Raw genomic sequence first — 12,859 nt, forward strand, 5'->3', positions numbered from 1 at the left:
TTTTATACTCTGCAGCTGGCACAAAATCACCAGCTAAAATTTTTACTGGCAGATAGTTACATTACATAATACTGCACACTCTTCCAAGTTGTTTGACCTTGTTTTGCTTGCTGTCACTCTAGCTTCATGTTAGTTGTTTATGCTGACTTATAAAGCTCTTCACAAACAGGGGGCAAAGTTACCTTTCTGGGTCTTATTACTACTTCAATATCAAGATATGTTTTGGTTGGCTGCTTTTTTTAGGGCTTAATCCTGCAGGCTGTTGAGCACTGCTGAAAGAAGCTCAGAGAGCCAAAGTTGTGATGCTTATGCTTGGTATTTGTTCAGAACCTGCTTAGAAAAGTGGGTTGTGAACAAATCTCTGTGCCTGCAATGAACACCACACTGATGGTTATGGAGAAAAGTGGATGTAAGGGGGAAACTGTGTAGGGTTGTCAACTTTGTAATCACACAAAACTGAATATCCTAGCCCCGCCCCTTCCCTGTGGCTCCGCCTCTTGGCCTGCCCCATCCCCGAGACCCCACCCCAGGGTGCGAGAGGGGGCTCCAGGCTGGGGCAGGGAGTTGGTGTGTGGGAGGGGAGTGAGGGCTCCAGCTGAGGGTGCGGGCTCTGGAATGGGGATGAGGGGTTTGGGGTTCAGGCTGGGGGGGGTGGAGCCGAGGGATTTGGAATGTGGGAGGGGGCTGCGGGTTGAGGCAGGGGGTTCGGGTATGGGAGAGGGTACGGGCTTTGGGCTGGGGGTGCGGACTCTGGGGTGGGGCCAGAAATGAGGGCTTCTGCTTTTCGGGGGTGGCTCAGGGCTGGGCCAGAGGGTTGGGGCACAGGCTTACCTTGGGCGGCTCCCGGTCAGCGGCACAGAGGGGCCAAGGGAGACTCCCTGCCTGTCCTGGCTCCGCGCTGAGCCCCGGAAGTGGCCAGCAGGTCTGGTTCCTAGGTGGGGGGGTCAGGATGCTCCGCGCACTACTCTCACAAGCAGGCACCGCATTCTTTTCTTCCCCCCCCCACCCCCGCCGCCCGGCCAATGGGAGTGTGGAGCGGGTGCTCAGGGCGGGGGCAGTGTGCGGAACCCCGTGCCCATCCCTGCAGGCGCCAGACCTGCTGGCCACTTCCAGGACGCAGTGCGGTGCCAGGACAGGTAGATACTAGCCTGCCTTAGCCCTGCAGCACCGCCAGCTGGACTTTTAACGGCTCAGTCAGCGGTGCTGACCAGAGCCACCAGGGTCCCTTTTCGACAGAGCGTTCTGGTCAAAAACCAGATGCCTGGCAACCTTAAGAATGTGCCCTGGCTGTGTCCTTTGGTTTAAATACGGTCCTGCGCTTGCAGGCGATGTGCATAGTAGTCATTTTAAAGATGTTTAGGTACTGCCAGCCAGGTGTAATGGCTACTCTGGTATGTTCAAGAGCTGTATTTGGGGAAAGTCAAAGCAGGAGCAGCTGCGAGGACTGCCTTCTTACACAGAATATGTGATGATTCTAAGAAGTGGCATTTCTCATAGCCAGCTACTGAGTGCTTTGTGAGATGTACTGGACGTGATGTTCTTTCTGGCTCAACAGCCTGCAGGAATAGTGCCCTTGTAGCTTTTACTTTACTTTACTTGGATTGTTAGTAACAAAGCAGAATACTTATCCTGCTGGTGGCTCATTGCAGTTGTTTCTCAGCTTTCATCCTGCAGGATAAAGCCCTAAATTATTCAACTTCTCTGAATACCTGAAAATTCTTGACTTCAGGACTATCGCCCGCTACCTCTTGTTTAAGTCTAGGGTGACAAGATGTCCCAATTTTATAGGGACAGTCCCGATTTTGGGTTTTTTTTCTTATATAAGCTCCTATTATGCCCCACCCCCGTCCCAATTTTTCACACTTGCTGTCTGGTCACCCTCTTTAAGTCTAAACTTGAAGAGCATTTCCTCTGTAAACAGTGGCTGTAAAAATGACACCTTCCTTTTCCCACAGATTTATTCCCTGATATTCAGAGGCAAATCTGCTCACTTTAATGACAAAAGTAATACTTTTACTACTTTACCTTCCTAGTAGTTGTGTTGGCTCTGCAGAGCTCACGGGGGGAATGGATTTCATCCCTCCTTGTGAAACTCCTATAGAACTGGTGCATAAATTCAATTTGCTGAGCTGTATTCTGTTGTCACTTACACTTGTGCATCCCTGTTAAAGCCAGTCATGTTCTAGAGATGGCAGAATATGGCCCACAGATGTATATTATTGGACACAATGTATGACCCAAACAAAACCATAGCTTGACATTCAAATGCCAGGTTCAGATTGCAGGGTGGTAGTTGGAGGGTGGGGCAAAGTCTCTTGACGGAACACCTTTGATCTGGAATCACTGAGGTATGATGAACATGCAATCCTGCCATGCCATTTTTACATTCACTTTTCAGAGCAGAACTGCACATTAAGGCATTTGCTTGTAATTGATTTAATCCATTCTGCAGTGTTAAATTAGATGAACTTTTAATCGTTGTCACAGTACAATAAATTGCTGTAAATGTTTGTTGATTTTTCATCTTCCATGGAGATGTGAATGTATCTAATTGAAAGAATACCTGTGTATGAGTCAAGCTAACAAATCACCCACCTAGAGACTGGATAATCTTGCTGAAGCATCTAGTCCTTACAGTACTTTTTTTATACTTAAAAACATCAGAGTGGTCTAGACAAAACAAAGAGTGCATTACATATATGCTTGTCTGAACAATGCTCATTTTGTACATACCAGAAACCATTGATGGCATGAATTGTGCAGTTCCCCTTAATGGAGTGACCAAATGTCCCAGTTTGCTGAGGATACTCTTGAAATCCACCTGCTAATACTTCTCCCTTGCCCCTCAAAAATAAATAAGCAAAAATTCCTGATTAGATTTTGCCAGTTTCACAGCAAAAGACACCGTGAAATAGTGCTACCATGAGCATGTTTTATGATCAAAGATAGTTTCCTTCACTCTTCTTGTCATTTCACCATTTGTAAAATAGGATAAGAATATATATCTGTTTCTGTCATATTGATGAGAATTAATTAGTTAATACATGTATAGTGCTTTGAAGACCTAAAGTGGTGAATACATGCTAATCATTATTATGGCATAAAGTATCTACTAAGTGTAATAATAAACTCCTCTTCCTCCCAAATTTGAATGACCGTTTTGTAAGATGACTAGCTCACATGATTATATAATCCTGTTGACTGGGATTTTTTAAAAGTAGTCTTGTAAAGAATTTTAATTCTAATTCGTATGAATATCACAATTTGTGCTTTCAGGAAAATAATATATTTTTGTTAACTTATTTCAAAAGTGAAAAAAGCCAGTACATTTCACTAAACCCACAATTTACTCTTAATTTTGCTGCTGTTGTCTAACGATCATTGTCTCAAAAGCTAGTCTGGCCCTACTTTTTCCAGTAGAGGGCTCTGCTGTACAGCAAGAACTGCACTGGCCAGAAACACTGAACCCAAAATGTGAGCTTAGAGTCCTTAAAAATATATGGACACGAGAGCACCTATATGTCCACATAAGGACTACATCATACACATGCTATTACACATAAAGTATAGCCAGTCAGTGAAGGATTTTAAATGTGTGTCACGGGACAACCCTGTTGTTTTATGTACAGTAACTCCTCACTTAACGTGTATTTATGTTCCTGAAAAATGCAACTTTAAGCGAAACAATGTTAAGTGAATCCAGTTTCCCCGTAAGAATTAATGTGAATGGGGGGTGGGTAGGTACCAGGGAAATTTTTTTTTGCCAGACAAGACTCTCTCTCTCTCTCTCTCTCTATATATATATATATATACACACACAGTATAAGTTTTAAACAAACAATTTAATACTGTACATAGCGATGATGGTTGTGAAGCTTGGTTGAGGTGGTGGAGTCAGAGGGTGGGATATTTCCCAGGGAATGCCTTACTGCTAAATGATGAACTAGCAATTAGCTGAGCCCTCAAGGGTTAACTAATTGTTGTTAATGTAGCCTCACGCTCTACAAGGCAGCAGGAATGGAAGGAGGGGAGACAGCATGGCAGACAGAGACACACACCTTGTGTGTGAGAGAGAGAGAGATGCACATTTCCCCTTTAAGTACACTGACACCACTCTTAAGTACACTAAGGGTATGTCTACACTACGAAATTAGGTCGAATTTATAGAAGTCGTTTTTTTAGAAATCGGTTTTATATATTCGAGTGTGTGTGTGTCCCCACACAAAATGCTTTAAGTGCATTAACTCGGCGGAGTGCTTCCACAGTACCGAGGCTAGAGTCGACTTCTGGAGTGTTGCAATGTGGGTAGCTATCCCACAGTTCCCGCAGTCTCCGCTGCCCGTTGGAATTCTGGGTTGAGATCCCAATGCCTGATGGGGCTAAAACATTGTCGTGGGTGGTTCTGGGTACATATCGTCAGGCCCCCGTTCCCTCCCTCCCTCCGTGAAAGCAAGGGCAGACAATCATTTCGCGCCTTTTTTCCTGAGTTACCTGTGCAGACGCCATACCACGGCAAGCATGGAGCCCGCTCAGCTCACTGTCACCGTATGTCTCCTGGGTGCTGGCAGACACGGTACTGCATTGCCACACAGCAGCAGCAACCCATTGCCTTGTGGCAGCAAACAGTGCAATAGGACTGGTAGCCGTCATCGTCATGTCTGAGGTGCTCCTAGGTCGCCTGTGTGAGGTCGATCAGGAGCGCCTGGGCAGACATGGGCGCAGGGACTAAATTTGGAGTGACTTGATCAGGTCATTCTGTTTAGTCCTGTAGTCAGTCCTACTGGACCATCTTATGGTGAGCAGGCAGGCGATACGGATTGCTAGCAGTCCTATTGCATCATTTTCTGCCAGGCAGGCAAGAGATGAGGATGGCTAGCAGTCCTATTGTACCATCTTCTGCCGAGCAGCCATGAGATGTGGATGGCATGCAGTCCTTCTGCACCGTCTGCTGCCAGCCAAAGATGTAAAAGATAGATGGAGTGTATCAAAACAAGAAATAGACCAGATTTGTTTTGTACTCATTTGCAAACCTCCCCCGCCCCCTGTCTAGGGGACTCATTCCTCTAGGTCACACTGCAGTCACTCACAGAGAAGGTGCAGCAAGGTAAATCTAGCCATGTATCAATCAGAGGCGAGACTAACCTCCTTGTTCCAATAAGAACAATAACTTAGGTGCACCATTTCTTATTGGAACCCACCGTGAAGTCCTGCCTGAAATAGTCCTTGATGTAAAGCCACCCTCTTTGTTGATTTTAACTCCCTGTAAGCCAACCCTGTAAGCCGTGTTGTCAGTTGCCCCTCCCTGCGTCAGAGCAACGGCAAACAATCGTGCATCTGAGTTGAGAGTGCTGTCCAGAATAGTCACAATGGAGTCACTCTAGGATAGCTCCTGGAGGCCAATACTGTCGAATTGTGTCCACAGTATCCCAAACTCGACCTGGCAAGGCTGATTTAAGCGCTAATCCACTTGTCGGGGTGGAGTAAGGAAATCGATTTTAAGAGCCCTTTAAGTCGAAATAAAGGGCTTCATCGTGTGGACGGGTGCAGGTTTACATCGATTTAACGCTGCTAAATTCGACCTAAAGTCCTAGTGTAGACCAGGGCTAAATTGTTAAGTTAATCAGCAAGCTGAGACCCACGGCAGCTGCTGCCAGGAAGCTCCCTCCGTCCTGAGCCCTGTCGTGTGTCCCCCCGCTCTATGGAGATGGAGTAAACAGCAGGGAGGGGGACACCCTGACATTAGCCCCCCTCTCCTCCTCCTTCCCCTCTGCCCCCCAAGCAAACAGGAGGCTCTGGAGAGCAGCTCCAAGGCAGAGGGTGGGAGCAGCACATGGCAGTGGGGGGAGGGACAGCTGAACTGCCAGCAATTGATAGCCTGCTTGGCAGCTGCTGCACAGAGAACTTAGGGGAGCAGGGAGCTGATGGGGGGCTGCCGGTCCACCCTGGTTCCAAGCCCCCACCAGCTAGCTCCAACGGGCTGCTCTTCCGGCAAGCAGTGGACAAAGCAGGCGGCTGCCAAACCACGTTATAAGGGAGCATTGCACAACTTTAAACGAGCATGTTCCCTAATTGATAAGCAACGTAACAATGAAACAACGTTAACCAGGATGACTTTAAGTGAGGAGTTACTGTACACACTTCACTCTGTAAACTCCTTTGACTCTATCAGGTTTCAGAGTAACAGCCGTGTTAGTCTGTATTCGCAAAAAGAAAAGGAGTACTTGTGGCACCTTAGAGACTAACCAATTTATTTGAGCATGAGCTTTCGTGAGCTACAGCTCACTTCATTGATGAAGTGAGCTGTAGCTCACGAAAGCTCATGCTCAAATAAATTGGTTAGTCTCTAAGGTGCCACAAGTACTCCTTTTCTTCTATCAGGTTTGGTGCTTATTCCACTTTCTGTTCCCATTGCAGAAGTCTTATTGGGAGAGATCAATTCCTAATGGATTCATAATTTTAAAAGGTTAATTTTTACACACTGGTAGGGTGATCTGATTCTTATTTTTTGCTCTTCCAAACAGCACGTGATTAAGAAATTCCTTGGTTTAGTGTCCAGTCACAATGTACCAGTGTATCTCATTGATCCTTTGGTTCTGGGATTAATTCATAAAGACTTTGAACAGCTCAGCAGCTCTTCTGATGGCATGAGCCCAGAATGCAAGTATTTCTGTGTTCCACGGGATTTCACCACATTTGCACTACTGGATAAAACATGGAAACATGAAGTAAGATTTTCTCCCTTTTCAGTTTTGTCTGCTGTAATGCACCCAGCCATTATAGGATTAATGGTTGAACAGAACATACTTAAAGACTTCCAGGTTTAAAGTTCATGATGTGGAACTGGTCTAAAGGTGGTGGTGTACCTAAATTTTATTTTATTTTTATTTTATTTTATTTTATTTTGAAACCTCTTGAGGTAAAGGGAAGTCATGCAACAGTCTGTTCAAGATGCAAGGCACATGGCAGGGAGGTCCCTAGGAGAGAGTAGCTTCTGCCAACTCTCTTTAAGGAAGCTCAGATAAAATGTTTCAATGGCTGTTTCAGTGAATTGAGAATTCATCAGGTAGCCCAAAGATAGTTGGGTCACAGTCCACAACATACATAGACTGAGGTGAGAGGGGACCAACTTTCAGAAGGAAGAGAGGGAGAGATCTGTAAGAAAGGGAGAAGAAAAAGAAATAGAAACTTACCATACATATAGCCTTAGTAAATTCTGAGTAGTATCCATTGCAGAGGTAGCAGAGCTGTTAATGTGCATTGATATGATTGTTTCATAATGTACAGCAACCATATATTGATGCATGTTTGGTACCTTGTCATTTACTTTTTATATTATAAGACTTTAACTAAACTCTTTCTGACAGAAAAAGCTGGGGCTTTATGATAAAAAGAAAAGCTAGATGTACAAAATTACTGTATTCTGGAAATGTGTATTATTTGATTAACTAGCACAAGATGTATGAACATGACTTCAATAAAAATCTAAATAATTTTATTTAAGAAAGGAGAAAAATATGTGAGACAGGCAGATGTAAAACTCTTACTCAAACACAGTGAAAAGTGGTGGCATTTTGGGCCTGAGTAAGGAAGGCCAGCTGTATTTCTTTCTTTCTCTTTGCCAATGCTAATTTTAGCTTACAGAAACTGAGTATGGGGCCATGAGTCAGCACACTATTCTAGATTTCCCTCTTTGATGCCATCTGTAAAAGGGGAGCTTACAGTTCTGGATTTGCTGTTGAAAAGAGCTGTTTAAGTCTTGAGTGATCTTCTTCTTCTCTTTAGTCATCATCTTATTCCGCTCCCTTTGGAATATGTTAAAGCTGATTGGCTTCATGTAACTCATGAAATTTAGTCTAACGTTTATGCAGATCATAAAAGGAGGATTTGCAACAGTCAAGTCATGATATAATCAAGGGATAAATAAGGATGTCAGAAGAGCCAGAATTCATCCCTACATTGAACCTGAGAGTGATCCAAAGCTAAAGACAAGGTGATGTGGGAGGAAACAAGTAAATTCAAAGTCAAGGACTTTCTCAAGGTTTCAGCATTGGATGCAAAGTAAAGGTCTGAGTTAAGGAAAGTAATAGCGAGACAATGGGAAAAAGAGGACTTTTTACTCTGTAGAAGGACTACAGTCTTTGAAGCATTCGGTTTTAGAGGAAGTTATGATCTCGCTGGGGCGGATATGGTTGAGACAGGCAAAGATAGATGGGAGACAAAAGGGTCAGAGAGTGAATGGAGAAAGCTGAAGGATGAAGTGATGATCATGATTTAATCTAGCAGTGAAATTATCTAGTCTCTTCACAAAGCAAAGACTATCTGGAGTCATAACAAACACATGACAGATGTTAGTCACATTGGTTAATGCACTTCAGGAAGTCACTTGGATACTACAGTGATGACCATTGTATAACAACCTATGTAGACTAGATTATGAAGAGAATGAAACACTGAACATTTTGAGATGTTGGTAGTGGATGGAAAGATGTGAAATCTCTACATGTGTGGTTTGTTTGTGTGTGTTTTAATGGCTAAAGAGGTAGGATTCAAACAAGAAGAGAAGAATACCAGGGAGCTGAGTGCTTGCATAAGGTATCAGAAAGGGTACAGTGTTGCATAGTAGAATCTGTAAAGTAGCACAGAGGTTGGCAGCTTCAGTGTAAACATTTATAATCATTCCTGTGAAAAATCTGTGCGTATATATTTATACAGTGGCAGTTTTCTTCGAACATTTTGTGGGAGTTGGATTTAAGTAAGGGCTTGTCTATATGAACGTTTAGTTCGCAGCAAGTTGGGCTGTGACTCTACCCTGCACGAGCCTGCCGTGTGCTGTCAATGTGCGCTCTGCTGACGCACATTAACAGTTCGTTAATGTGAATTGATCTCGTCCTTTTTGAAATGGGACTAATCAAAGTGCAATAACGAACTGCTAATGCATGTCAGCAGGATCCACACTGAGGGTGTGCTGCAGACTAGTGCAGAGTAGATTCACACCCCAGCTTGCTGCAAACTAAGGGCTTGTCTACACATAGAACGTTTTAGTGAAGAAGCTATTCTGCTGTCGGGAGAGCTTCTCCTTTTGACATAGTTCATCCATCTCCGCAAAAGGCGGTAGGTATGTCAACAGGAGAAGCCTTCCTGTCAAAGTAGCGCTGTCTACGCGGGGGGTTAGGTCCGTATAACTGCTTCGCTCAGGGGTGTGGATTTTTCACACCTCTGAGTGACGTAGTTATACCAATGTGTATAGTGTATACCTGGTCTTAAACATTCAAGCCCTAAGTAGTGGAATAGGTGTCATATCCCAGTTTCTATTGTATGATTACAGGGCTTTCACCAAAAGAGGGAACTCATCATATGGTTTCATTGTGCGCTACAAAACTGGGAGAAATGGGGACATTTAAAAAAAAAAAGCTTAACCTGTTTATTTTTGTATTGCTGTGATTAAGGTAGGTGAAGTGAAAACAAATAGAAAACGAAAATGTGCATAGACAGTTACCATCCTTTTAAGGTTTAGGAGAAATTCTGGAATAGGTAGGGCCTGATTCTGATCTAAGTTGTATGTTGTAAATCAGGAGTCACGTAAGTTCATGAAGAATTGGCCCTTAGTGTTGAAGTCTTGTTTTTGTCCTTTTCACAGAAAGTGTTGTTTCTCTGATGTTTAGGTGAGCTTGTTGAGAGCTGCTGAAAAAATGGGGTTCCAGTGGCTAAAGATACAGAACAAAGACCCCCGTTTGGAAGGGATGGATGACCTCTCTGGGATTGAAATTCCCTTCCACTATATCTTCAAACTGGCAGCTCATGCCATCCACCTGGTGGTCTTTTATGAGAGGAGTGGTAACTATGTCTGGCATGGCCCATTGCGGCTGAAACAAAACATAGACAGAAAGTTTGTGCCTTTTCGAAAGCTACACTTTGGTCACTACCCTGGAGCTTACAACAAGTAAGTTATAAATGGAGGACAACAAGGAGGATTTAAGTCTATTATAGCACGTTAAATACTACCACTTTGTCTTAAAATCAGTAATTCACGGGTCTATAGAGCAAGTTATGAAATTCATCTCGTGTTCACTAAAATGCAGGTGAATCAAAAGTTTAAGGTGACAGATCCAGTGATATTAATAGTAAAACAAGTATTTTCCCCAATTTACAGATGGAGAAATTGAGACACAGAGAGGTTAAGTGGCTTAACCTGGGCGTGAGAGATCCAGTAATGGGCCAACCCAGCATTGATTTGTGGTAGGATATTTTGATTTCCAAAGAGGTATAGTAGCACATCTTGCCAGCAGATAATTGAATGACTCTGCTTGTCAGCTTATGTCTGAAATATTTTGAAGTAAATATATGTCAGGCAAGATAGGGATTGTCATATTAGCAATATCTGATATTAAAGAAGTGTAACCACAATATCTGATATTAGTAACCTCTTTCCGTACGTTTTGTATTATGCTACAGAGCCAAAACTTGGTCAGAAAACTTCATATGTGACACTCTCAGCATTGAGAAAAGGGGAGACTACATTTGCAACAAAGGACTGTGTAACAGTACCTAGTGCAGGGGCAAGCAAACTTTTTGGCCTGAGGGCCACATTGGGTTTCCAAATTCTATGGAGGGCCGGTTAGAGGAGGCTGGGCCTCTCTAAACAGCCAGGCGTGGCCTGGCCCCCCCCCCCCCCCCCCCGAGACTCCTGCCCCATCCAACCCCCTGTTCCCTGACTGCCCCCTGGGACCCCTACCCCATTCACCCTTCCCTGTCCCCTGACCGCCCCTGAACCCCCACCCCTCCAACCCCTCCTCTCATTCCTGACTGCCCCTCCCCCCCGGGACCCCTACCCCATCCAACCACCCCTTCTCCCTGTCCCCTCACTGCCCCTGGAACTCCTGCTCCTGACTGCCCCCCGCCGCCCCATCCAACCCCCACTCTCCTTCCTGACCTGATGCTTCCAGGACCCATGCCCACATTCAACCCCCCTGTTCCCCGCCATCTGACCACCCTGACCCGTATCCACACCCCCAGCCCCTGACCACCACTCCAAACTTTCCAACCCCTCCGGCCCCTTACTGCGTTGCCTGGAGCACTGGTGGCTGACGGCGCTGCGGCCGCGCCGTCCAGAGCACCAGCACAGGCAGCCACACCGCCCAGCCACGCCACCACGCAGAGTCAGCCACGCCACCACGCAGCACAGAGCATCAGGTCAGGCCGTGGCTCTGCAGCTGTGCTGCCCAGCAAGAGCTTGCAGCCCCACCGCCCAGAGCATTGCACCAGCGGTGCAGTGAGCTGAGGCTGCGGGGTAGGGGGGACAGCAGGGGCTCAGGGGCCGGGCAGGAGGGTCCTGTGGGCTGGACGTGGCTCACGGACCGTAGTTTGCCCACCTCTGACCCAGTGACTAAAGTGGAAGGATATTGAAGAGAGACCTCTTTTATGCCAGCATAGCTGGGTCAGAAATGCATTTGAACCCATTGCATCAAACCCCTCCCCCATATTGGTGCATGTAAATAAGGGAACCCATATTTATACACAGCTGTGGGGTTTTGCTGGTGCAGTAGATTTAGGTCCACTTATTTAGTTGCTTATATATGGACTATTGAAAACCAGTGGTTTTGCAGGCCCGCTTACCTCAGAAATGACCAACTGGAATTTTACCAAAAGCCTCCCACCAAAAATAAAATTTTGAACGAGCACAAGCAGTTTCAGCCAGAATAGGAATAGTAACGTATTATCTGCTTCTGCACCATTGAAAGCAATGGGAGTGTTGCTATTTACTTAAATGGAACCGTGATCAAGCCTATAGTGCTTTTATATTCAATGCACTTCACAAATATTAATCTTCACAACACCCCATCAGGTAGGAAGTACTTGTATTCTCACTGTACAGATTGGGAAGCTGAAGGAGCCAGGTTAAGTGAATTGCCTTGGTAGATGTGCAAGGTCTGTGTCAGATCTGGGATGAATTGTTTGTCCCCAGTCTTGTGCTTAAACTGTGCTTCTCTTCCATTTTTAAAGTTACTGTAAGTGACTGAAATAGGAACTTGACATGAAAGTGCCTCTGCTAAAATTGGTCAAAAACAGGTGGCCTGGCTCTGAACTTCCCCAGATTTCCAGGGTGATCAGATCTGGAGTTTGAGGGTGGGTTTTGAGAGAGAATTGACTTCACATTTGCTGTACTGTGACTTTATTTATTTTTTTCATTATAGGGGCCTGATTCTTTCATTCACTTCAGTAAACATGGTAAAATAGTAGTGTCAGAAATAATTAGAATAAGGTTATAATAAGGGAAGGTTAAAAAAAGGAGGGTGGGAGTCCACAGAGAGTAACATCCGTGGGACAGGCCTTTGGGAAACTGATAAAGAGCTCAGTAATGGTTGACTGGAACTCTTGTAACTTGACTCTTTGCGTCTCAATTTCTCTTTCTATCTTTCCTTCTATTTTTGCCTTCCCTGAGCAATGTGTACTTTTGTATTGTAAGCCCAGCCTTCTAAGCCACAACTAGGCTGCTTTCACTTATGCAGTGTTTCAGTAGCATATGAAAAATGGCAAATCTACGCACTTGCTGCAGTCTTGGGGAAGCAAGATGCATACAGCCTGACTGTGAGAATAATATTCCTGCAGTCTACTTGAAATTGTCACAACAACCAGAACAGAACAAACACTTGTAGTTTAAAAAAAAAAAAAAGGAAAACACATTGATTTATTTTTGCTAAGAATTACTGAGTTACTAAACGTCCCCTCTATACCTTGGACTCTTGTATTTATTATATGCATAAACATTTAAAATCCAGGACATTAACTATCAAATGTCATTCAACATTTCAGTTGTCATGAAGGCCTAAACTATTGTTAAATTATTAATATGAGCCAAGAC

General features: G+C 44.6%; 1 protein-coding gene across 8 annotated transcripts in view; it reads left to right on the forward strand.

The window, feature by feature from the left end:
- The window catches only part of LOC125636884 (T-cell acute lymphocytic leukemia protein 2), a 95,332-nt gene that overhangs the window by 8,461 nt on the left and 74,012 nt on the right, over positions 1–12,859 (forward strand). For 4 of the 8 annotated variants that reach the window (XM_048850662.2, XM_075128916.1, XM_048850663.2 and 1 more), the window contains exons 4-5: positions 6,522–6,725; positions 9,663–9,940. The exons of 1 other annotated variant lie outside the window; for it this stretch is intronic. In XM_048850662.2, coding sequence (XP_048706619.1) covers positions 6,522–6,725; positions 9,663–9,940 — 482 coding nt within the window. Of the gene's footprint in view, positions 1–6,521; positions 6,726–9,662; positions 9,941–10,150; positions 10,262–12,859 lie in introns of those variants that run through there. 3 more of the 8 variants (XM_048850667.2, XM_075128917.1, XM_048850669.2) reach the window with 3 other exon arrangements.

This window comes from Caretta caretta, chromosome 5 (assembly GCF_965140235.1).
Source record: "Caretta caretta isolate rCarCar2 chromosome 5, rCarCar1.hap1, whole genome shotgun sequence".
Classification (NCBI taxonomy): domain Eukaryota; kingdom Metazoa; phylum Chordata; order Testudines; family Cheloniidae; genus Caretta; species Caretta caretta.